This window comes from Cibotium barometz, chromosome 25, assembly GCF_041138505.1.
Source record: "Cibotium barometz isolate CiBa-2024 chromosome 25, ASM4113850v1, whole genome shotgun sequence".
Classification (NCBI taxonomy): domain Eukaryota; kingdom Viridiplantae; phylum Streptophyta; class Polypodiopsida; order Cyatheales; family Cibotiaceae; genus Cibotium; species Cibotium barometz.
The window spans coordinates 52194092-52216758 of record NC_141070.1 but is presented as its reverse complement, the minus strand read 5'-3'; the positions used below and the strand labels follow the sequence as shown (position 1 = coordinate 52216758).

Genomic DNA, 22667 nt, shown 5'->3' with positions numbered 1-22667 from the left:
GGGGTCGCGGTTTGCCACCACCGAGGAGCCGGGTGGAGGAGAGGCTAGTGAGTCTCCATACTCTGTCTTATCTGAGGAGATCTTACACTATTCGACACTGGGAGAAGTCTTCTTGATGGGGGACTTCAATGCACGGGCTCAGAGCAGACAGTGCGAGATCTATGACTTTGAGGATCACCTGAGACTAGAGCCGCTAGCTACAGAGGATACAGGGACCACTCGGATCTCCGGTGATGGAGGAGCTGACAGCACTGGATATGGGCAACATTTGCTGGAGCTTGGGGGCCGACATCATCTCGTTATTTATAACGGGATGACTCAGTGGCCAGATTCAGGTGGGTTGACTTGCCTCCAGTGGGAGGCGGTAGTAGTACAGTGGATTATGTGATGGGATCCCGGGAGGCAGCAGATATGGTGTCTCACTTCACCGTACCACCATGCCCCATTGGGGCGGATCATACATACCTATCCCTCACTTTTAGGAGCTTATTGGAGATCCACCCACCCATCATACAGCCACCACGCACTATTTTTCACTTCACTCAGGACCTAGCCGAGGTGTACGACTATCATGTTCATGATCATCTATTTGCCTTAGATCCATCGGCACCCATGGCCATGCTCACCTCCCAGCTCTCACATGTACTGCACTCCGCAGCCGCGAGGAGTTTCCCATACCACATACAGACAGGACGGCCACCTACATCTGGGAGCATGCCCCAGAACCGATGGTATTATGATGAGTGCAGAAACCTTTACCGCAGTCTCCGAGTGCAGAGGGCTCGCGGGGAGATCACCCAGAGGCAGGCAGGCAGGCAGGAGGATGCATACTCTCACCCGTCGTAAGCGGCGAGCTTGTGAGGAGGCTCAGTACTGGGACACATATCACATGCTCATGAGCTGCTGCTGCTGCTTGGAGGAGACTCAGAGAGCCTCGTCCTCCCACACCTATTGCCGATCCTTAGTCCTGGCAGACATATGCAGAGAGACTTTATGATGTGCCTGCACAGCCCCCTATACCACAGCCCACAGAGCCATGCTTCACAGTCTCCACCTTCTTCACCCCACCTATGGTTAGGAGGGCCATATGCCGACTCCAACATGGAGGGCGACAGATCGTACAGGATTACAGGGAGAGCATCTCATCTATGCTATTGATACATTGGCACCATTTCTTGCTCATCTCTTCAACAGAGCTCTGTCAGAGGGGTTTCCGGCTGAGTGGACGATGCACACTATTGTGCCGATCCATAAAGCGGGAGATGTACTAGACCCCAAGAACTACAGGACCATCATGATTGGCCATATATTGGCCAAACTATACGGGGCAGTTTTGGAGGCAGAGCTGAGCACTCATGCAAAGGTTGGGGGATTGAGAGCAGCAGGCCAGGCAGGCTTCCGTCGAGCCTTCTCGACCATCGACCACATTTTTACATTGAGGTGCCTGATTGATCAGGCCAAGGCACGGAGGCAACGGCTCTATTGTTGCTTTGTGGATTTCCGCAAGGCATTTGATACTGTGCCCCGAGAGCGCCTCTTTCGGCGACTACAGACACTAGGCATACCTTCAGACATGATGTGGGGCATATACAGGCTATATGAGCAGGTCTTTGGGAGAGTCTGATGCCCAGGAGGCTTGTCCGACACAGTTGCTAGCACCATTGGTGTGAAGCAGGGGTGCTCGCTCTCCCCCACGCTCTTTGGGCTCTATATTGATGAGGTGGTCGATTACATCACACAGGGAGGAGGCTCTGGGGTTGAGCTATCAGGTATTACTGTCCATGTTATGCTTTATGCTGATGACATCGTCTTGGTATCCGACACGCAGGTTGGGCTTCAAAGACACCTTGTGGCTCTTGATGACTTCTGCGCACAGCAGGGGCTCACACTACTCTCACATTATGATCTTCCACACTTCACCTGCAGTCAGGAGCCACACTACTCTCACATTATGATCTTCCACACTTCACCTGCAGTCAGGAGCCACACTACTCTCACATTAGCAGGAGGGAGGGTCGAGGTGGTGAGCTCTTATGTTTACCTTGGCATCACATTTGCTAGCTCAGCTGGACGCTTCTCCATGGCTCAGGTAGTTCGAGACAGAGTGACCCGGAGGTATGCAGCTCTTGCTGGCCTTGAGCGTCAGTGTCATCAGGCACATTTTCAGGAACCTCGCACGAAGGGGTGGCTCTTTGATACATTAGTGACACCAGCCTTGATGTATGCAGCAGCGGTTTGGGCACCAGGGCTTGCAGCCTCCACATGGGTACAGCTGGAGAGACCACAAATCTTGATGCTCTCGAGGATGATACGCAGCAAACCATCCGTCCCGCACGACATTGTTCGAGCTGAGTTTGCTGCACCACCTATGGCAGTGGAGGCATTGTTCCAGACGATCTCCTTTATATACAGGATGAGGGAGATGCCCATGGAGAGATTATCCCGCCGAGCTTTTGAGGCATCCAGAAAGCTGGCCGCGGCTGGACACACTGGATCTTGGTATGCACAGATGCTACAGTGGTTCTCACATCATGGTATAGACATTGAGAGGTTGCCACCTTTTCAGTATGATCAGTCTGCTCCACGGGGTTACCTCTCTCTCAATGAGAGGAACAGAGTGATGAGACAGGACATACGGCAGCACTACATTCAGGAGACATGGACAGCACCAGAGAGCCCACTACCACCGAAGATGCTGTATTACAAAGACCACTTTATGAGCATCTCAGGGGATGGGTTTATACATCGACCGCGGTACATGGATGTATACATGCCACACAGCTCTCGTGTTGCTATTGGACAGCTACGAGTCTGATCACATCAGCTAGAGATAGAGGCTGGGAGAGCGGCACGGGTTCCTAGAGCTGAGCGGATATGCAGATTGTGCCGCGAGGAGGTGGAGACTGAGGATCACTTTGTATGTAGATGTAGAGCCCACCAGGGGCTGATATGCAGGATTGTTTGAGGAGCACTCTTCACTACATCAGTTGATGGAGGCCTCGGACTAGCGACAGCTTGGCAGACTACTACTAGAGCTTCATAGTTCTCGAGGGAGACTCCTCTAGACACCCGCTCCCACTAGGGGTGGGAGACAGTCCCAGCTCACAGATTTCTTCCAGAGAGCTATGCCAGTGCCAGCTGATGTACCACGTGGGGTGACCGCACAGAGAGCAGAGGAATTGAGAGACAGGAGGAGACCTAGACAGACTGGACATAGAGCACCCCGACTCCGTCACCGAGAGATAGCAGCTATCCAAATGAGACACGAGATGGAGACACAGGAGAGGCTAGCTCGCTTTCATTCAGACTCAGGGTACATGTTCATGCCATTCACAGCCTCAGCATCGGCGATGTATGATATTTTATATCCCTCTTATGGCACTGGATGGAGTTAGACATAGATCTGCATAGCATGCTTGTACTACCCCTTCAGCATATAGAGATGCATCTTGCCTTATTACTCCATCCACATCCCCACCCCCCTTATATTGTTTGTATATGGGCTCCACCGATCCATGATGATTCACAGTTGTATCCAGACACATGCACACTTTTTCTTTTGTTTCTTTTCTTCCGATGACCGGAAGAACACAGTTGTATTATTTTTTGTCTCATAGGCCGACTTTGGCCTCTCGTAGACGTTAATATATCTTTCTTTCTTTCTCTCTCTCTCTCTCTTCTATGTGAGCTTCTTCTCCCTACATATTGCTGTGTGTGAGTGTGTGAGTCCCCCAACATTCCTGATGTATTGGGTAACACTTCGGAACCCAAGGCTAGAGAGTTACGCCTCTCTTGGGGCAAAGTGCGGGACAAGAACGCTCTAGTGTTGTTTGACACGGGAGCCACATATAATTTTATTTCCATAGAGCTTGTGGAACAATTGGGTATCAAATTCGAGGGGATGAGACTGGCCTTGCATGCAGAAGAAGTGTTTTATGTGATGCAATGGCAGTAAGTTGAGGATTCATGTCCATGGTTATGTGGACTATGAGGATTTCTATATTTCACCTTTGAAGCACTCGGATGTCATCTTGGAGATGCCATGGTTCCATAGGAAGAGTGCTATTATCCAAATTCCCGAGAGGACCATTTCTTTTAAGCATAAGAATAAGGATATCACTATTGTAGCAAAGAAGAAGGGAGATACCATCCCTATTGTATCCCATGTATCTATTTCCAAAGCAATAAAGTCTTCCATCTTCACTTATATTATCTTTGTAAAGGATAAGAGCGAAGACTCAGTGAAAGATTTGAACTCTCTTGAGAGGGAGAGACTACAGTTTCTAGAGGGATACAAGGATTGCTTCACGGTCCTGAGTGACTAGAGGATCATGTGATAGAGTTGATTCCGGGGAGTTCAACCCCGAATCGACCTCCTTACTGTGTGAGTGCAGTAACAAGAAGAGATTATGACACAAGTATACGACTTTCTATCAAAGGGGTTGACGGATTGGTTCTACACCCTTTTGTTCTTCAGTGCTTCTAGTGCAGAAGAAGGATGGCTCATTCTGCATGTGCGTGGATTACAGTGCATTGAACATGATTATAATCAAGAATTGGTTTCCTATACCGACGGTTGATGGTATATTGGATCGGCTGGAAGGCACGGCATTCTTTAGTCGGATTGACTTGAAGAATGGCTATCATTAGATTCGGATCTAGGCATAGGATATTCACAAGATGGCCTTCCGTACTTGGATTGTATGAGTATTTGGTGAAGCCTTTTGGACTCACAAATGCTCTGGCTATCTTTAACCCCATGATGGATGGGATCTTTAGACCACATGCAAAGTATGCAAGCACTTTCTTTGATGACATCATTGTCTTTCCCAAGACCAAAGAGGAACTCATAAAGCATTTAGCTAAGGTTTTTCAAGAGTTGCAGGAGCACAAGTTGTTCATCAATGGAAAGAAGAGTGAGTTTTTCTTAGTCGGTGGAGTCTCTTGGCGTTTCTGGCCACTAAGGGAAGAAGATCTAGAAGCCTTAATGAGAAAGAAATGCGTCAGCTGGGAGAACTAATGTTTTCGGCCTAGGATTGTTTGCCTTCTAGTGGGGAAACATCCTAGTGAGTGGCTCTTTGTAACATGCAGCGGAAGTATTCGTATTGGAGGATCCGCTCACACCGCTTTCTGTATCCTGAGTTTCGCGAGTTTAGCAATCCACTTTAAGACTTCAAACTTTTAAGAGATTTGAGACAGAGAGAGATGAGAACTGTACACCGTATGGGGTCCCGAATTACCAACTGAAGGGCCCCCTAGCCTGTTACCGAGATAGTATTGGCTTTATTATCTTTGAAGAGACTGACGATGTGATTGACGATAAGCCAAACGCAAGACCTCTGAAGACCAAGAGTTGGGCTGAACTATACATTGCTGTAGAAGCACCAATGATGTCCAATCTCGAGTGTATGCACTCTTCTCAATGGAATGAGGGAGGGATGCAAAGCTGGGACTGAGAGAGGGGCTGTTTGGGACTGTTCTAGACTGTGTATGAATGCTGTAAATGAATATGAATGCTGCTCACCAAGTGGCTGAAGCAAAACGATGAGTAGATGAATGCTGAAAACTGTACGGATGTAGAAAACGCAAGGTGGACTGCTGGCTGAATGCTGAAACTGATGCGTTTTGCTGATGCAGGGGCTGAATGCTCATGCGTTGAGGCACCTAGTGCTGTAGGAGGAAAACGCTGAGGTATGATGGCTGGAAACTGCAATCGCTTATGCTCCTGTTGCTGAAGATGCCAAGCGCTTGAATGCTCTACTGCTGAATATGATGAATGAATGGATGAATAACATGCTGATCTATTTATATGGACCAAGGGAGCCAGTGGGTTGGCTACAGAGCTGGCTGACTGCTCATGTCCACAATAAATGCATAAAAGATGTATAAAATGCTGAAAATGATGGAAAAAATACCAGAAAACTCCTAGTTGAATGACATACTGATCTATTTATATGGACCAAGGGAGCCAGTGGATTGGCTACAGAGTTGACTGACTGCTCATGTCCACAATAAATGCATAAAAGATGTATAAAATGCTGAAAATGATGGAAAAAATACCAGAAAACTCCTAGTAAATATCCTGATAAATACTAGATGATATCTGGGGTTTCTGCAATGGTCTAGATGCCATGAACGAATGATGTGCAATATGCAGAATGCTTTCTAATGCAAACCCTAAGGTTTCTACTGAATTTACATGCATGAATGCGTCTCTTCAAGTGGGTTAAGGGACTTGGACTGACTGACTAACTGACTGTCTAAGACTGAGAATAACCTACGTAGCTCGTGCCTGATTTATCCTGGATTGAGGATTACAATGGGGTCACGACGTACGACAAATATCATCCTGAAAGATACTAATACTGTTACATTGTTGCACTGATGATGATGAGCCAGCTTGTCACTATGCACACAGTGCAGAGTGCATGTGACATTCCCTCTTGCTTAGCTTGGCGGCAAGTTCATGGCTTCCAAGTAGTCCGCCAACAACTGGGGGTACTCTTGAAAGAATTCGTTGTCTAGCCATACGGCTTTGTGGATACCACACCAGTGGATGCTGGTAGAGGCCCTTCAAAAGTCCATAGATATGTCGATGAAAGGTCCGTCAGGGATAGGCAAAGGTTGAAGTAAACCAGCCTTCTTTGTATGTGGAACCTTTACTTTTTGACAAATCTTATAGGCTTGAATATGTGAATATACATCACGCCTCATTTTTGGCCAATAAAAGGACCGTTTCAATTTCTCAAGGGTATTGTTGATACCCCTATGTCCTCCAACTAAGGAGTCATGGGCATCATGAAGAAGAGCTGCTTGCTTTTCTCGAATGACACAGAGACGATTCTTGTAGAACAACCAACCGTTTTGTACTGAATAGTGGCCAGGCTCATAATTGAGGACCAAACTGTACTGAGTATCAAACTTAGGGGAGTTGATGTATTGGTCTTTCATGATATTAAAGTCCTTCCCCGTGGTTTCGAGAATGGTAGATTCCTGGACTGCCTGGATGCTGGCCTTTCGACTAAGAGCATTTGCTACTCGGTTATGCTTACCAAGGATGTACTCAATCATTCCTCCAAACTGTTGGAAGAGTTGACTCCACCTGGCCTATCGATCACTCAACTGGGCACTTGGCATGGTTTGAAGCCACTTAAGTGCTTGGTGGTTTGTTTTGAGTGTGAAAACCTGTCCATAAAGAAAAGGCTTCCAATGTTTGAGCGTTGTGATCACACCCAAAAGCTCTTCAGCTTTCTAGAGTGCACGGAATGCATCAAGCGCCTTGCCTATGACTGAGACTTTTTGCTTTCGAGTCTTCACCCCCTTGAGCAAACCGGTAAGAGGTGTTGCAAGGTTGGAAAACTGATGGACATGGGTACTATAGGCCTGGCAAAGACCTACGAATGAGCGGATCTCTTGGGCGGTCTTAGGAATGTCCCAATCTAAGATTTCATGATCCTTTGATGGCTCCAGTCTAATCCCATCGGAACCGATGATATAGCCCAAGTATTGAACTTCCTTAATGCCGAAGACAGACTTTTTGGCGTTTATGTAGAGCCCATTATCTGGCAAGAGTTGCAAGACTTTCTCCACATCTTTCCCATGCTGCTCCACAGTGGCTGAGAAGACTAGTATGTCATCAAGGAATATGAAAACACACTTCCCAATGAGGACTGCGAAAATCCTTGACATCATTTTATTGAAGGTTGCGGGTGCATTTGTAAGCCCAAAAGGCATGACTACGAACTCGTAGTGACCACGCTCTGTCCGGAAAGCTGTTTTTGGAATGTTAGCTTCAAAAATGCGGACCTGATGGTAACCACTCTTGAGGTCGATCTTAGTGAAACTTTTAGCACCGTCTAAACGCTCCAAAATGTACTCAATCCTTGGCATAGGAAACTTATTCTTGATGGTGAGTTTGTTTAATGTCCTGTAGTCTACACAAAGGCGTGCAGACTTGTCCTTCTTTTGGACAAATAGGATACGTGCAGCAAATGCTGAGGAAGAAGGCCGAATGAATCCGGCTCAGAGGAGCTCAGATAACTGTTTTTCTAACTCGCCCTCTAGAGTCTTGGAAAGATGATAGGGAAACTTGCCAGGAGGATCCGATCCAGGGACCAAATCAATGTGATGGTCCTTGGGGCGACAGGGTGGGAGACTGGGCGAGAGATCGTCCTTGAGCATAATGTCCTGATGTTTGGACATGAGGTCTGCTAACTGAGGGATTGAAGATGAGATGGATGCTACTGATTAGGTAGAGGTCGTTTGAGCACAAACATAAAGTAGTGCTCCTTCTGCACCCTTGCGGATAGCTCGTCGGGCCTAGAGATGCGAAATCAATGGGATACCCAGAATGCTTCTATCCCCATGAATCATGACAGGCTTAGGAAAACCTTTACAGATAGTGAAAGTGTCCTGCCCCCAATCGGGAATAGGCTCATACTGATGAAACCACTGAATTCCTAAGATCATGTCACACCCCAACAGAGGTGAGACAATGAAATCTCGTTGGAATGAGGCCTTCTGAATGTCAAAGGCAAATTGCTGTGCCTTCTAAGAAATGTGGGTGCGGAGACCTGGTGTGAACCCGTCCACATCTAGATGATATGGGACTAATTGGGGAGAGATGGCGTCCTCAGAACTGCCCATATCGAAAAGGACTACAAACTGTCGGCCCTTGGCAGAGTCATAAGCTCGGATGAGGCTTTTTTGTGCAGCATCGCTCTCATCCTCCTGCTTAGCATCAAATACCATGGATGGCATAGGATGCATAGAAGGTAAAAGTTAAACTGCATTGGTGGTAGTAGGCGGGGCTGGAGGAGCTGGGGATGCTGTGGCAGAAGGGGCTTTGGCAGCTTGTTCTGCTTGCCATCCTTCTTACCGTGCCCTATGATGTGACAAAAAAAACATCTGTTTTTTGACTGGTATTTCTTTTGCTCCTCTCGAGGAAGATAACCTCCAGTAATGCTTGCTTTAGCCTTTTTATCGGGGGTTTTCTTAGGCTTAGATTCTTTATCTTTCTTACCCCCTGAACTGGAGCTATTACTGCCGTCCTTCTTAGCATCTTTAGAAGATTCATTACCTTTCCCTGGCTATGCAGCAGATTGCTGCTGCTGGGGTTTGGTACTGGACAGGGCGACTGCTTGGGCTTGGCCTCCGTTCATCTTCATTTCTTCATTCTGAGCAAGAGTCAAAGCCCGGTCATATGTACTGGGTTCAAAGTTACGAACTGTGAACGGAATATTGGGATCCAATCCACGAATGAATTGCTCCATCTTGGCCTGCGCAGATAGCCCTAATTGCTGTGCTAAAGTAATAACTTTGCCGGAAAACTCAAGCATTGGGGATCCGTTCTGTCTGAGTCCATAGAACTCATCTGTCAGACCAGTCATGTAGTGGGGAGGGAGGAATCTGGTCTTCAGGTCATGGCAAGGTTGATTCCGTACGTACGTACGGATCCGTAGTACTCTTCTCTGTAGACATGATGCTGAAGTCGATGGTCGTGCCGGAACGCAATCTGACCATCCAAGGATGCCCTCACGCTAGGATACGGCGTGTGTGGACAAGTTGAATTTGATACCAATGTAACATGCAGTAGAAGTATTCGTATTGGAGGATCCTCTCACACAAATGCTCACACCACCTTCTGTATCCTGAGTTTCGCGAGTTTAGCGATCCACTTTAAGACTTCAAACTTTTAAGAGATTTAAGAGAGAAAGAAAGAAAGAAAGCTGTATTAACGTCTACTAGAGGCCGAACTCGACCTATGAGACAAATCAATGTACAACTGTCAATGTCTTCTGGATGTCCAGAAAAAAAAAGGACAAAATGAACATGAAATAAACTATGAAAGTACTGAGCTAGTTGGGGGGGTGTGATGGATGGAGCACTACTGCTAGAGGCTCAGTATGCAACCTATATGCGCAGGGTATACAAGAATGCAATGCAGATCTGTCTAGCTCCAACCAGTACCATAATGGGAGTGTAATATGTGATACATAGGCGATGGCGAGGCAAAAATACCTCGGAGCATGATCTCCGGGTGTGAGTGTAAGTGAGCTAGCCGCTCTTGGATATGGTGCTGATGTCGAGCCCGTATCTCTGTGATATCCCTGTGATGTAGTTTGGGAGTCTGGTAGCCTCTCGGTCTCCGTCTGGCTCGGGGGTCCACACCGCGCATAGTCTGCACATCCTCACTCTCAACCTCCTCCTGGCATAGTCTGCACATCCTCTCTGCTTTGGGGATCTGTGCTGCCCTACCTGCCTCAATCTCAAGCTGGTGTGATGACACTCTGAGCTGGCCTATCACCACTCGGGCACTGTGAGGCATGTACACATCCATGTATCTAGGTCTCTGTATGAATTCATCCGCTGAGATATGCATAAACTGATCTCTGTAGTATAGCATCTTTGGCGGTAGAGGCTGACTGGGTGTAATCCAAGTCTCTTGAGTATATCGCTGCCATAAATCCTGCCGAAGGACTCTGTTCCTCTCATTGTGAGAGAGCTGGATGTGTGGTGCATGTAGATCATACTGGAAAGGTGGCAGGGGATCTATGCCAAGACCATGCTGAGTGAGCCACTGTATCATCTGTGAATACCATGATCTCCTATCTCCACTCTTTGCGAGCTGCCTGGACGCCTCAAGAGCTCTATGTAAGAGTGGATCTGATGGCGTATCTCTGATCCTTTGTATGAAGTAGATCGTATGGAAGAGGGCCTCTACTAGCATAGGAGGTGCATCAAACTCCGTCCGGACAATGTTATGTGGGACAGAGGGTTTGCTGCGGATCATCCGTGAGAGCATGAGAATATGAGGCCTCTCTATCTAAGACCATGTGGAGGTGGCGAGCCCAGGTGCCCATACAGCTGCAACATACAACAAAGCAGGGGTGACTAGTGTGTCAAACAACCACCCCTTCGTGCGGGGCTCCTGGAAGTGTGCTTGGTGACACTGTCTCTCTAGCATGGCCAGAGCTGCATACCCTTGTGTGAGTCTATCCCTGGCTGCCTGTGCCATAGTAAATCTTCCTGGCGGAGTCGTAAATGTAATCCTCAGGTACACATATGAGTCTACCACCTCTACCTGTCCTCCTGCTAGTGTGAAGATGGCCTGTCGTCGAACCGGCCCTGAGGTGTGGAAAATCATGACCTTGGTTTTCCCAAGGTTCACTGTAAGCCCCCTCTGTGTGCAGAAGTCATCGAGTGCATGGAGATGGTTCTGTAGTCCCATCTGCGACTCAAAGACCCGAATAATATCATATGCATATAGCATAATGTGGACTGTGGATGTCTACCCCGTCCCCACCACCGTGACCAATGAAGTCAGCCACCTCATCGATGTATAGCCCAAATAGTGTAGGAGAGAGTGGGCATCCTTGCTTCACACCTATGGTGCTAGCAATAACATCAGATAGCCTCCCGGGGCATCGTATGCGCCCGAAGACCTGCTCATATAAAGCATAGATGCCCCAAACCATCTCTGATGGGATCCCCAATGACTGTAGGGGCTGGAAGAGTCTCTCTCGTGGCATCGTGTCAAATGCTTTGCGGAAATCCACAAAGCAGCAGTATAATCTCTTCTCCTGCGCCCTAGCGTGGTCAATCAGACATCTCAGAGTGAATATATGGTCAATAGTGGAGAAAGCTCATCGGAATCCCGCTTGCCGTGGTGCTCGCAGTCCCTCCTCCTCTGCATATGAGCTCAACTGTGCCTCGAGCACTGCGCCATAAAGTTTGGCCAATGTATGAAAAATCATGATAGTCCTGTAGTTGCTGGGGTCTAGCATGTCTCCCGCTTTGTGGAGAGGCACGATGGTGTGCATAGTCCACTCAGCTGGTAGGCCCTCCACTAGTGCCCTATTAAAGAGGTGAGCAACAAAGGGTCCCAGTGTGTCAGCTGCATAAATATGATGCTCACTCTGTATACTTGTGTGATCAGCCGATCTCCCATGCTGTAACCGGCAAATAGCTCTCTCTACCATCGAGGCGGTAAAGAAAGTAGAGGTGGTAGGGCGGGATTCCTGTGGCTGTGGTATGGGTGGCTGCTAAGGGATATGGTAGAGGCTCTTTGCATATGTGTGCCATGTGCGAGGGCGAGGCTCTCTCATCCTGCGCCATGCAGTGGTTGCATCTCTGCTCATGAGAAGGTGGTATATATCCCAGTACTGTGCCTCCTCATATGCACGCCTCTTACGGCGTGTGAGGATCCTTATCTGTCGGCTCGCCTGTCTCTGTGTGATGGTCCCCAGTGCTCTCTAGGCACGGAGGTGTCTATATAGCTCTCTGCACTCATCATCATACCACCGATTCTGGGGCATGCTCCCAGATCTATCTGTATGTGCAATGTGTGTATGATGGGGGAAGCTGCGGGTGGCAGCCGTATGTAGTAGAGATGACAGCTGGGTGGTGAGTGTGTCTAGAGGTGACAGGGGATCCATCTGGAATAGCCCATCATATACATGATGCTCATATATGCGATGCCTGTGTGGGCTGTGTGGGTGCTGGTGTGGAGCTCGCCAATGACAGTAAGAGGTATGTGTGATCCGCACCAATAGGACAGGGGGGATGGTGAAAGATGTCACTGCCTATGTGGTCTCCATGGACCCCATGATGTAGTCCACTGCGCTACCTACCCCCCCCCCCCCCCCCCCCCCGATCGTGGAAAGCATGTCAGTGCTCCTGAATCCTGCCACTGTCTCATCCCGTTATAAATAACGAGATGGTGTTGCGCTCCCAGCTCAAGTAAGTGATGACCATATCTGGTGTTATCCGGCCCCATGTCCTCTGACACCCTGCAGGCTCCCGTGTCCTCCACCTTTAGTGTGTGCATCACCTCGGGGTGCTCGAAATCATAAATGTCGCACTGTCGGCTCTTTGTCCGTGCATTGAAGTCCCCCATAAGGAGGACTTCTCCTAGGTTGGAGTAGTGTATGATCTCATCTGAAAGGGCTGCATATGGTGATTCTCCCAATGGCCTTGTGTCCTCCTCCTCCCCTCTACTCTCATCCTCTGTTGTCATGGCATATCTCGATCCTCTAGGAGAGAAGTAGCATAGAGCAATGTATAACACCCTGTCTGCTGCTGAGAGCTGCAGTCTAATCCACATGTATCTAGCCTCCTGGTCACGTGCTACCACCTGTAGGCGCTCCTGTAGCTCTCGCTTGAAGAGTACCGCTATACCTCCAGATCCTCTCGATGTGCTCTGCTGTGTGGTCCCCCTGTATGTAAACTCCCACTGATAGCCCTCTACTTTGGGTTGCCCCCGCTTTGGGCTCTGGGGCGTCTCTGTAAGTAGTATGATGTCCCGTCCCTCCATGACCTCCTCCATCCTCCTAGGATGTGTCCAAAGTGCTCCATTGCAGTTCCAAAACTGCCATGTGTATCTGTGAATCTGGATCCTCCATAGCCGATGTCCCATAGGCCGCTTGGCACTAATCGGTGGCCTTGCCATCGATGATGACACGGACATCACGATAGAATACTCTCTTGCCCTCTTTCCGGGCTTGTAGGACTCTCGGCATGCATGTTTTCCTGTGTTCTGTTTGTATCCTTGTAAGGTCGTCATCCAAATAGATGGTAGAAAGAAAGAAAGAAAGAAAGATATATTAACGTCTGCAAAAGGCCAAAATTGGCCTATGAGACAAACAAGTAGTACAATGATGTTCCTCCAGTCATCAAGAGGAAAATGTGGAGTGAGAATAAAATGTACAAGTATGACAACACGACCATAGGGGACTCAATAGTGGTGTACAAACGAGAGGGTGTGGATGGAGTACTAGGGCTACTAATGCATCTCTATATGCTGAAGGGGTGATACAAGTATGATATGTCATCTACTCCTAACTCCATCCGGTCCCATAGTCTGGGTACAATATGTCATACATCCGATCTGAGGATGCCGTAAATGTCCGGAACATGCGTCCTGGATCAGAGCGAAAATGTGCCAGTTGCTCCTGGACCTCCTGCTGGTGTCGAGACCGGATGGCCGCGATCTCTCTGTGGTGTAGCTGTGGTGTCTGGTAGCCGGCTAGTCTGGGTCGTTGCCTAGCTCGAATCTCCTCCGCTCGCTGAGATGTCACTCCTAATGTGTGTGGCTGGGCTACTGGTGCCAATCTCTGGAAGAAGTCAGTCAGCTGGGACTGTCTTCCTCCGCTATGATGTGCGGGTGTCTGAAGTAAGATCTCCCTGTGTCTTTGTAGTGCTAGTAGTAGTTTGCCTAGCTGTCTCTGGTCCGATCTCTCCCAGATCTGTCTAAGTGATGTGGCTCCTCTAAAAACCTCAGGATAGCATGCCCTGATCTCCTACAAAGCACCACATTGGCAAACAAAATGCTCCTCTGTCTCTACCCCTGTCTGGCATAACCTGCAAATGCGCTCTGCTCGAGGGATGCGTGCTGCTTTCCCAGTCTCGATCTCTAGTTGGTGTGATGAGACCCTTAGTCGCCCAATGGCTACTCTGGCTCCATGTGATAAGTGGACCTCCAAGTATCGTGGTCGCTGGATGAAGCCGTCTGTGGAGGTGCTCAAGAAGTGGTCCCTGTAGTAGAGCATCTTCGTCGAGAGTGGGGCTGACTGGGAGATAGCCAAGTCTCCTGTATGTGGCCCTGCCAAATGTCATGTCTCATGACTCTGTTCCTCTCTGTCTGAGAGAGGTGTCTGTGTGGTGCAGCTAGGTCATACTGTAAGGGTGGTAATCTGTCAATATCAATCCTGTGTGATGATATCCACTGTACCACCTGGGAGTACCATGACCAGGTATGTCCCTCCTCAGCAAGCTGTTTGGATGCCTCAAAAGCAGCCCGAGATACCTGATTTAGTGGGAGCTCCCGCATCCTGTGTATAAAAGATATAGTTTGGAACATGGCCTCTACTAACATAGGTGGTACAGCAAACTCCGCTCGAAGGATATCATGTGGTACTGAAGGTTTGCTGTGGATCATCCGTGAGAGCATCAAAATCTGAGAGCGCTGTATCTGTGTCCATGAGGATGTAGCCAAACCTGGTGCCCATATTGCTGCTGCATACATCAATGCTGGAGTAACTAGTGTATCAAATAGCCACCCCTTAGTACGGGGCTCCTGGAAGTGTGCCTGTTGACACTGGCGTTTGTCTGGAGATGGTGTGGAAAGCTGTGGCTAGCTGCTGTGTTGTGCAGTATGTGTGAAAGCTGGGCCGTCAGTACATCGATGGGTGCTGTAGGGTCCATATCAAAGAGGCCATCATGTACTTTTGAATCATAAACGTCTGCAAGCTCCCGGGTAAAGTGGAAGATGGTACGAGATGCCTGAGAGGTCGGGGGTGGCAGATCAAGAGAGCTCCTAAGAGAAAAAGCCAAATAAGTATGGTCCGCACCAATGGGGCATGTAGGGATAGTGAAAGAGTCTATCAGGTCTGTGCTCTCCCGCGAGCCCAATATGTAGTCCACAATGCTGCTGCCTCCTGATGATGGGAAACATGTGAGTCTTCTCGATTCTGGCCATTGTGACATCCCGTTATAAATAACGAGATGGTGTCTAGCTCCTAGGTCCAGAAGGTGTTGCCCATAACCTGTACTGTCTGGCCCACTGTCCTCTGACATCCTCGTGGTCCCTGCATCTACATCGTCTAGTGCCTGTAGGATGAGGGGATCTGTGAAGTCGAATGATTCACACTGTCGATTTTGTGTGCGTGCATTGAAGTCCCCCATCATCAGGAGAACCTCCCCCATGGTCGAATAGTGTAGGATATCTGCGGATAGAGTGGCGTATGGAGACTCACTAGGAAGGGCCCCTCTCTCCTCTCCTCCTCCAATCTGGTCCTCCATGTGACTTGTGTTGAATCTTGACCCCTTCGGCGGGAAGTAGCATATTGCCAAGTAAACTGTTCTCACCTCTGAGAGCTGTAGGCTAATCCACATGTAGCGTGCCTCTAGGTCTCTTGACACCACCCTGGTACGTTGGTGTAGTGCTCGTCTGAATAGTATAGCGATCCCACTTGAGCCTCTGGAAGTGCCCTGTCGCATCCCTTGTCTATACACTGATTCCCACTGGTACCTTGCTACCCGTGGTAAGCCTGTCTCTGGGCTTTCATGTGTCTCTGTCAGAAACATGATGTCCCGGTTCTCCATAACCTCCTCTAGTCTGCCTGGATGTGTCCATAGAGCCCCATTGCAGTTCCAAACTGCTGCATATATCTCCTTGTGCTTCTTGATAATTTCCTGGATCTCATAGGCCATATGGCGCTATGCCACCATCTTGCCCTCTATGTATACATGGCCATCTCTGTAATGTGCCTTTTTCCCTTCAGCACGTGCTGCTTTAATTTGTGGCATGCATGATTTCCTATGTTGTCTCTGCATCCAAGTTAGGTCATCATCAAAGTAGATGGGGTCCCCTGGTAGGTTTCTCAGAATAACTCTGTGTCTCATGAAGGTTTGCCTGCTCACTTCGTCTGCGAACTGTAGCATTAGGGCTTTACTTTGGGTGGGGCCTTGGGTGGGGCTGTCCTCCATATCTTGGTGAATGGAAGTGGTGCATCCTCCGCATGGCCTAATTTTATGCATAAGTTTCGGCCGTCCGCCTCAGGGGTGCACCCCTCTGTCTCTGGAATACCTGTCACGCGTATGTTCAGGCGACGGATTCTCCTCATCTTCTCTTCATCTAGTGTGGATTGGACCATGTGCGTGTCCTCTTGTACTTCTTTCTTAATGTTTTTCTTGACCACTTCCACCTTCTCTTATTGCTTCCATCTTGCCCTCCAGGGTTTTGGTAATCGTCTGGGTGAGCTCCTCCTTCATGGCTTCTTTGTCTGCCTCGAGGATTTCCCCTTCTTCTGGGCGTTCACGCAGTGAAGCTACTTCGCCTTTAAGCTGGGCAATCTCCTCCTGCATTGTTTCCTTTTCTTTCTTCCATGTTTCTGCCTCGGTCTCCAGCTTAGCAATGCGATCGAGGAGGTTCTTTTGGAAAGTGTTGAGGTTGCTGTCCGTGGTTTTCTTCAAATCCTACAGCATCTTTTCGAGCTTTTCCATACGTGCCTCCATGACGTTTCTTTTGCCGTTAATCCTTGTGGGCTGTGACTGTAACTTCAGCAGACCAGGGTTGGTCTCAACATGGTGCTGACCTTCAGGAGAGAGAGAGAGATGGAGGGGACAAAGGGCGGGGTGCAGGCGGGCAAGAGGGCGCACAGGTGGGAGGGAGGGGAGGGAGAGATGCGCAAGAGAGAGACGGGGGGAGGGCAGAGAGAGCGCAGGCGGGCAGGCAACGTGAGGGGGGGGCGCAAGTAGGCAGCAGGAGGGGGGGGTGAAGGGCAGAGCGAAGGGGGGCGCAGGCAGGCAGCGGGAGGGGGGGGGGCCGCAGTGGGAGGCAGAGAGAGAGAGATGAAATGATATATTAACGTCTTCAAAAGGCCAAAATGACCTATGAGACCAAAAAGGTTACAACAATTGGTGGATCTGATACAATGTCTGTGTAAGAAAAGCTAAAAACAACTAACTGAAACTGAAATAACTATGAGGAAAAGTACGGTACTAGGAGCTCCTAATGGAGAGAGAGAGAGAGAGCGAGAGAGAGAGATGAGAACTGTACACCGTATGGGGTCCTGAATTACCCATTGAAGGGTCCACTATCCCGTTACCGAGATAGTATTTGCTTTATTATCTTTGAAGAGACTGACAGTGTGACTGACGATAAGCCAAACGCAAGACCTTTGAAGACCAAGAGTTGGGCTGAACTGTACATTGCTGTAGAAGCACCATTGATGTCCAATCTCGAGTCTATGCACTCTTTCCAATGGAATGAGGGAGAGAGGGGCTGTTTGGGACTGTTCTAGACTATGTATGAATGCTGTAAATGAATATGAATGCTGCGTTTTACCTTCACCAAGTGGTTGGAGCAAAATGATGAGTAGATGAATGCTGAAAACTGTACGGATGCAGAAAACGCAAGGCGGACTGCTGGCTGAGTGCTGAAACTGATGCGTTTTGCTGATGCAGAGGGGGTTGAATGCTCATGCGTTGAGGCGCCTAGTGCTGTAGGAGGAAAATGCTGAGGTATGATGGCTGGAAACTCTAATCGCTTATGCTCCTTGTGCTGAAGATGCCAAGCACTTGAATGCTCTACTGCTGAATATGATGAATGAATGGATGAATAACATGCTGATCTACTTATATGGACCAAGTGAGCCAGTGGGTTGGCTACAGAGCTGGCTGACTGCTCATGTCCACAATAAATGCATAAAAGATGTATAAAATGCTAAAAATGATGGAAAAAATACCAGAAAATTCCTAGTAAATATCCTGATAAATACTAGATGATATTTGGGGTTTCTGCAATGGTCTAGATGCCATGAATGAATGATGTCCAATATGCGGAATGCTTTCTAATGCAAACCCTAAGGTTTCTACTGACTTTACATGCATGAATGTGTCTCTTCAAATGGGTTAAGGGACTTGGACTGACTGACTGACTGTCTAAGTGTCTGAGAATGACCTACGTAGCTCGTGCCTGACTTATCTTGGACTGAGGATTACAATGGGGTCACGGCGTACGACAAATGTCATCCTGAAAGGTACTAATACTTTTACAATGTTGCATTGATGATGATGAGCCAGCTTGTCACCATGCACTATAGCGCAGAGTGCATGTGACACTCTTGGGATTCCAGTGAACATGCTTGGTTGTCCCTTGAGAGGTATTCTACATTGGCATCATGATTCATCGTTGGTATTTGTTTTCATCTTGAAATAAATTTGGTAACCCTATGGGTACCCTCATAGCTTGTATGTAAGTTCTCCTTTGGATAATATCTCAAAAAGGGGGGTGGTGGCCGATTCTGGCCAAGTGCTGTGTCACCATCTATTTTTGTGGTGGTTGTGGTTGTGTGTTGTGGCTATTTAAGTTCTTAATTTCAGTAAGAGTTAAGTGGTTCAGAGATTCGAGCTCTGAATTTCAATCGAGCTCCGAATTTCAATGACTGCAAGAATTTCCACAATGCCTACCATTGTGCTATGTGCTCCTAGTTATGGTTATAGTTGCATTGCTGCGTTTTAGAAAGTTTTGATTTGGTTGGATACAAAAACAATTCGATTTCAATGGTTTATTGTCTTTTATGGTTTACAGATGAGACAAAGCCCCCAGAAATGAACAAATTTATCGAGCAGGTTGCTGTGCTTGAAGGTGTCAACTTTGATGGAGGTAAGTCTGCCGAGTTGTTCTTCTTAGGATGGCTGTCTGTGTAGTCTTCTAAAGACTCCCTTCTTTGGGTACTACAGGGGAAGGGACTTTTGTGAATGGAGCTGCAAGCAAAACTACTTTAATTGATCAAAATGGCAGGTCCAATAAATCTGGCCCTTTTGAGAACTTGTCACTGCAAATTTGATGCTATTCTTCTAGATTTCTGGATGTTTGTGCTTATAAAAAGGTGGAGTACGATGTAGTATGCTAATGAATGATTTCTGAATTGGTGCACTTTCTTGCTTCTGAACAATGTATCTATCAATAAAGATGGCAGTTTGGGCTCCCAAATCTCTGTGCTGTCTGCCCTTGCTTCATGCTATCTGTTGTTTGCTCTTTGTAGGGCTAATCGTAATGCTGGATCATTCATGCTACAGGAGATTCTGAATTCAAACCAAGAGCTGGCCCTCTGCTTAAGAACTCGTCAACTTCCACGATAAATTTACACCATCTTCTGTATAGAAGTGTTCTTTAAAATCTTTGATTTGCAGTTTGACTCAAGGAACGCACACCACATCCAACTGTTAGAGCCAACCACAGTCAAGAGCCTTCACACTAATTCGGAGTTATTGAGAGAGTGAGAAGAGATTGAGAGTGAAACGACTTGAATTGGGACTTGTTGAGAGAGTGAGAAGCACGTAGAGATTAGATCAGACCAGTATCGGCATCCTCATTATTAAGTATTTCACACAAAATGGAGTAAAGCTTCTGAAAATGCAAAACTAAAGGATATTAAAAAAATTCAGTAGAGAAAATTATTTGTTTATGTGTAAATTACGATATGATCAAATTCAGCTTGATGTCCCTTTTTGCACAGAAACAAAAATAGGGCCTTCCTTTTTGGCATTGGCAGCTTTTGAAAACTGTATTGTATGTTTTATTTTTGAGCACCAAACCTGCTTGTGTTCTCAAAGCTAGAGGGGTATGTCTCAGTGCTCGCTGAAGCTTCCGCTCCCCCCTGCTCGCGCTGCCACCTGTACGTTCGCCTCCCTCCCCGCCCTCGCGTCCCCCAGCCTGCCCTGTCCTCTCTGTCTGCTCCCCCCGCCTGGATTTCTCGCGCCCCCCCCGCCCCTGCTCTTTCGCGCTCGCCCCCCCCCCCCCTGTTCCGCTTCCTTAGCGCCCCCCTGCGCCTCCCCTTCCTTCGCGTCCCAAACCCCGCCGCCTGCCTCATGCCCTCGCCCCCCCTGCCCCCTTTTCGCCGCCTCTGCCTCACGCCTTGCCCCCCCCCCCCCCCCCCCCTTTTTCGCGTTTTCTTCCGCCCCCCCTCTGTTTTCAGCCCCCTTCCACCTCTGTCTTCCGCCTTTCCCCCCTCAGCTCCTCCCCGCTCTGCCTTTTGTGCAGCTCGGTTCTTGCAGGTCACTCCGCATTCGCTCCGCCTTCGACTAAGCTTCAGACACTGATGGAGGCTCCTCCCGCCCCACCTCAGAGGGACCCTCCCGCAGTCCCCTCGCCCGCCCCTGAGGATACCCCCATCAGGCTTTCTCTTTCGCCAGAAGAGGAAGCGAGCCTCACCGCAGAGGTGGAATGTCTCCAGGCACATTCCACCATCTGCCGTATAGTTGGCACTCACCCCAGCAGAGGGGAAATCCGAGGCCCGTCTTCTTGCAGATGTGGGCAAGATCCTGGACGTTCAGTTACTGGGCCGCGGACACTACCAGAGTGAGTTCGAGACATCCCAGAGCGTGGCCCAGGTCCTAGCCATGAGTCCCCTTGACATGAGGGGCGCTCAGGCATTCTTCAGGCCGTGGCAGCATGGCTTCGACCCAGCAGCGGCCGAGCAGGGAGAGCGCCTTTTCCATGTCACAGTTTGCTTCCCTGGACTCCGACGCGAGTACCTTCCGCTCCTTTCTAGGATAGGAGCATTGGTGGGTCGGTGCTTGAGATTGGCCCCACAGCAGCTTCAGTGGTGGCTAGAGCAGCTGGCCTGCCTTTGGTCAGAGTTTTGGTTTCTGACATCTCCTCCCTTCCGAAGGTCATTCAGCTACCTAGGATAGGGGGGGGATGGATTGATCAGAGAGTGGAGTTTTCGGGGCTCCCGAATCAGTGCTTTATATGCAGGCAGGTAGGCCACATGGCCAAGGCCTACCCTCGCAGGAGACCCCGACGTTCACCGCAGCAGCAGCAGGCCCCCGATGGCCCGCCTGGCACTTCTTTTTCACACCATGCGCCAGTTATTTTGACACTTGAGGAGGGGACACAGGAGACCAGCTTGCAGTTGAGGATCCCAGAGAGGATACTTACAGATTCCAGTCTTTTTGAGAACATTGAGAGGATATGGCATGATAGCCAGAGCTCTGACCTGGATGCAGCAGGCCAGTGTGCCCAGGGACTCATCGAGCTCAGCTCTTTTTTGCACGCTGTAGCCTTGACACGGCTGGGAGAGACACGAGAGCGGGAGCGCCGCTTGAGACATAGCCTTGCTTCGCTCCAGCGCCTTCAGGAGCAGCAGCCTACATGTGAGTGGGTGGCGTCCCAGCTGAGCCAGGCACGCCAGGAGGTTAGAGAGGTAGAGGAGCAGAGACATGAGTTCTACTATCATCGCCAGGCCTCACAGTGGACGCAGCTTGGTGATAGAGTGAATGGGGAGTTCTTTGAGATTACCGTACCCCGCCATGCTCGAGCAGGTGTACGCCAACTCAGGAGACAGGACGGGCTCTTTAGCCACTGAGCCCGGGAGATTAGAGCCATTGCCAGTGAGTTCTATAGAGACCTGCTCTCAGCGGAGCCAGCCACGGAGGCACGTGATGCTTGCAGACAGACTGTGTGGGCCCATGCACAGAGGAGGGTCACAGATCGTATCCGCACAGTTCTGGGTGAGCCTCTTTCAGAGGATGAGCTTGTTGAGGCTTTGAGGACGGATTGACGCCTGCCTTTTTTATGCGCTATTGGGACATTTTGGGGCCAGGCCTCCGCAGGGGCTTTCAGTATGTTTTGGACACTCGGGTGATGCCACAGAGCTTTTCAGAGGGCTTGATCTTTCTTATCCCCAAGGGGGAGGGAGTGTCTGATGATATTCGGCAATGGAGACCTATTACGATCCTCAATACTGTCTACAAGGTCCTGGCCAAGGCCTTGAGTTTGAGGATCCAGCCCTTCCTTGGGGAGTTGATTTATGCTACCCAGATAGGATTCGTCAAGGAGCGCAGTATCCTTGACAACATTTTCACCTTTTGGGCGGCCCGAGCTAGATTTCTCGGCAAGGACCTGGTCGTTATGCTTCTCGATTTTGAGAAGGCATACGATAGAGTCGATTGGGGTTTCCTAGAGGGCACTATGCTTCGCCTAGGTTTTGGGCCAGTCTGGATTCGAGGGGTGGCGGCTCTATATTCCACAGCTCGTAGCCAGGTGCTGATGGCAGGAGGACGGGGACCGAGTTTTGAGTTGACCAGATCAGTCCGTCAGGGGTGCCCTCTTGCCCCGTTTCTTTTTCTCTTCTTTGCTGAGGCTATGAGCATGTATC

General features: G+C 49.0%; 1 protein-coding gene across 3 annotated transcripts in view; it reads left to right on the top strand.

The window, feature by feature from the left end:
* The window catches only part of LOC147624716 (NADH:ubiquinone oxidoreductase, 17.2kDa subunit), an 80670-nt gene that overhangs the window by 39889 nt on the left and 18114 nt on the right, over positions 1-22667 (top strand). For all 3 annotated transcript variants that reach the window (XM_086819748.1, XM_086819749.1, XM_086819750.1), the window contains exons 6-7: positions 19094-19168; positions 19246-19306. In XM_086819748.1, coding sequence (XP_086675874.1) covers positions 19094-19168; positions 19246-19306 — 136 coding nt within the window. The remainder of the gene's footprint in view (positions 1-19093; positions 19169-19245; positions 19307-22667) is intronic.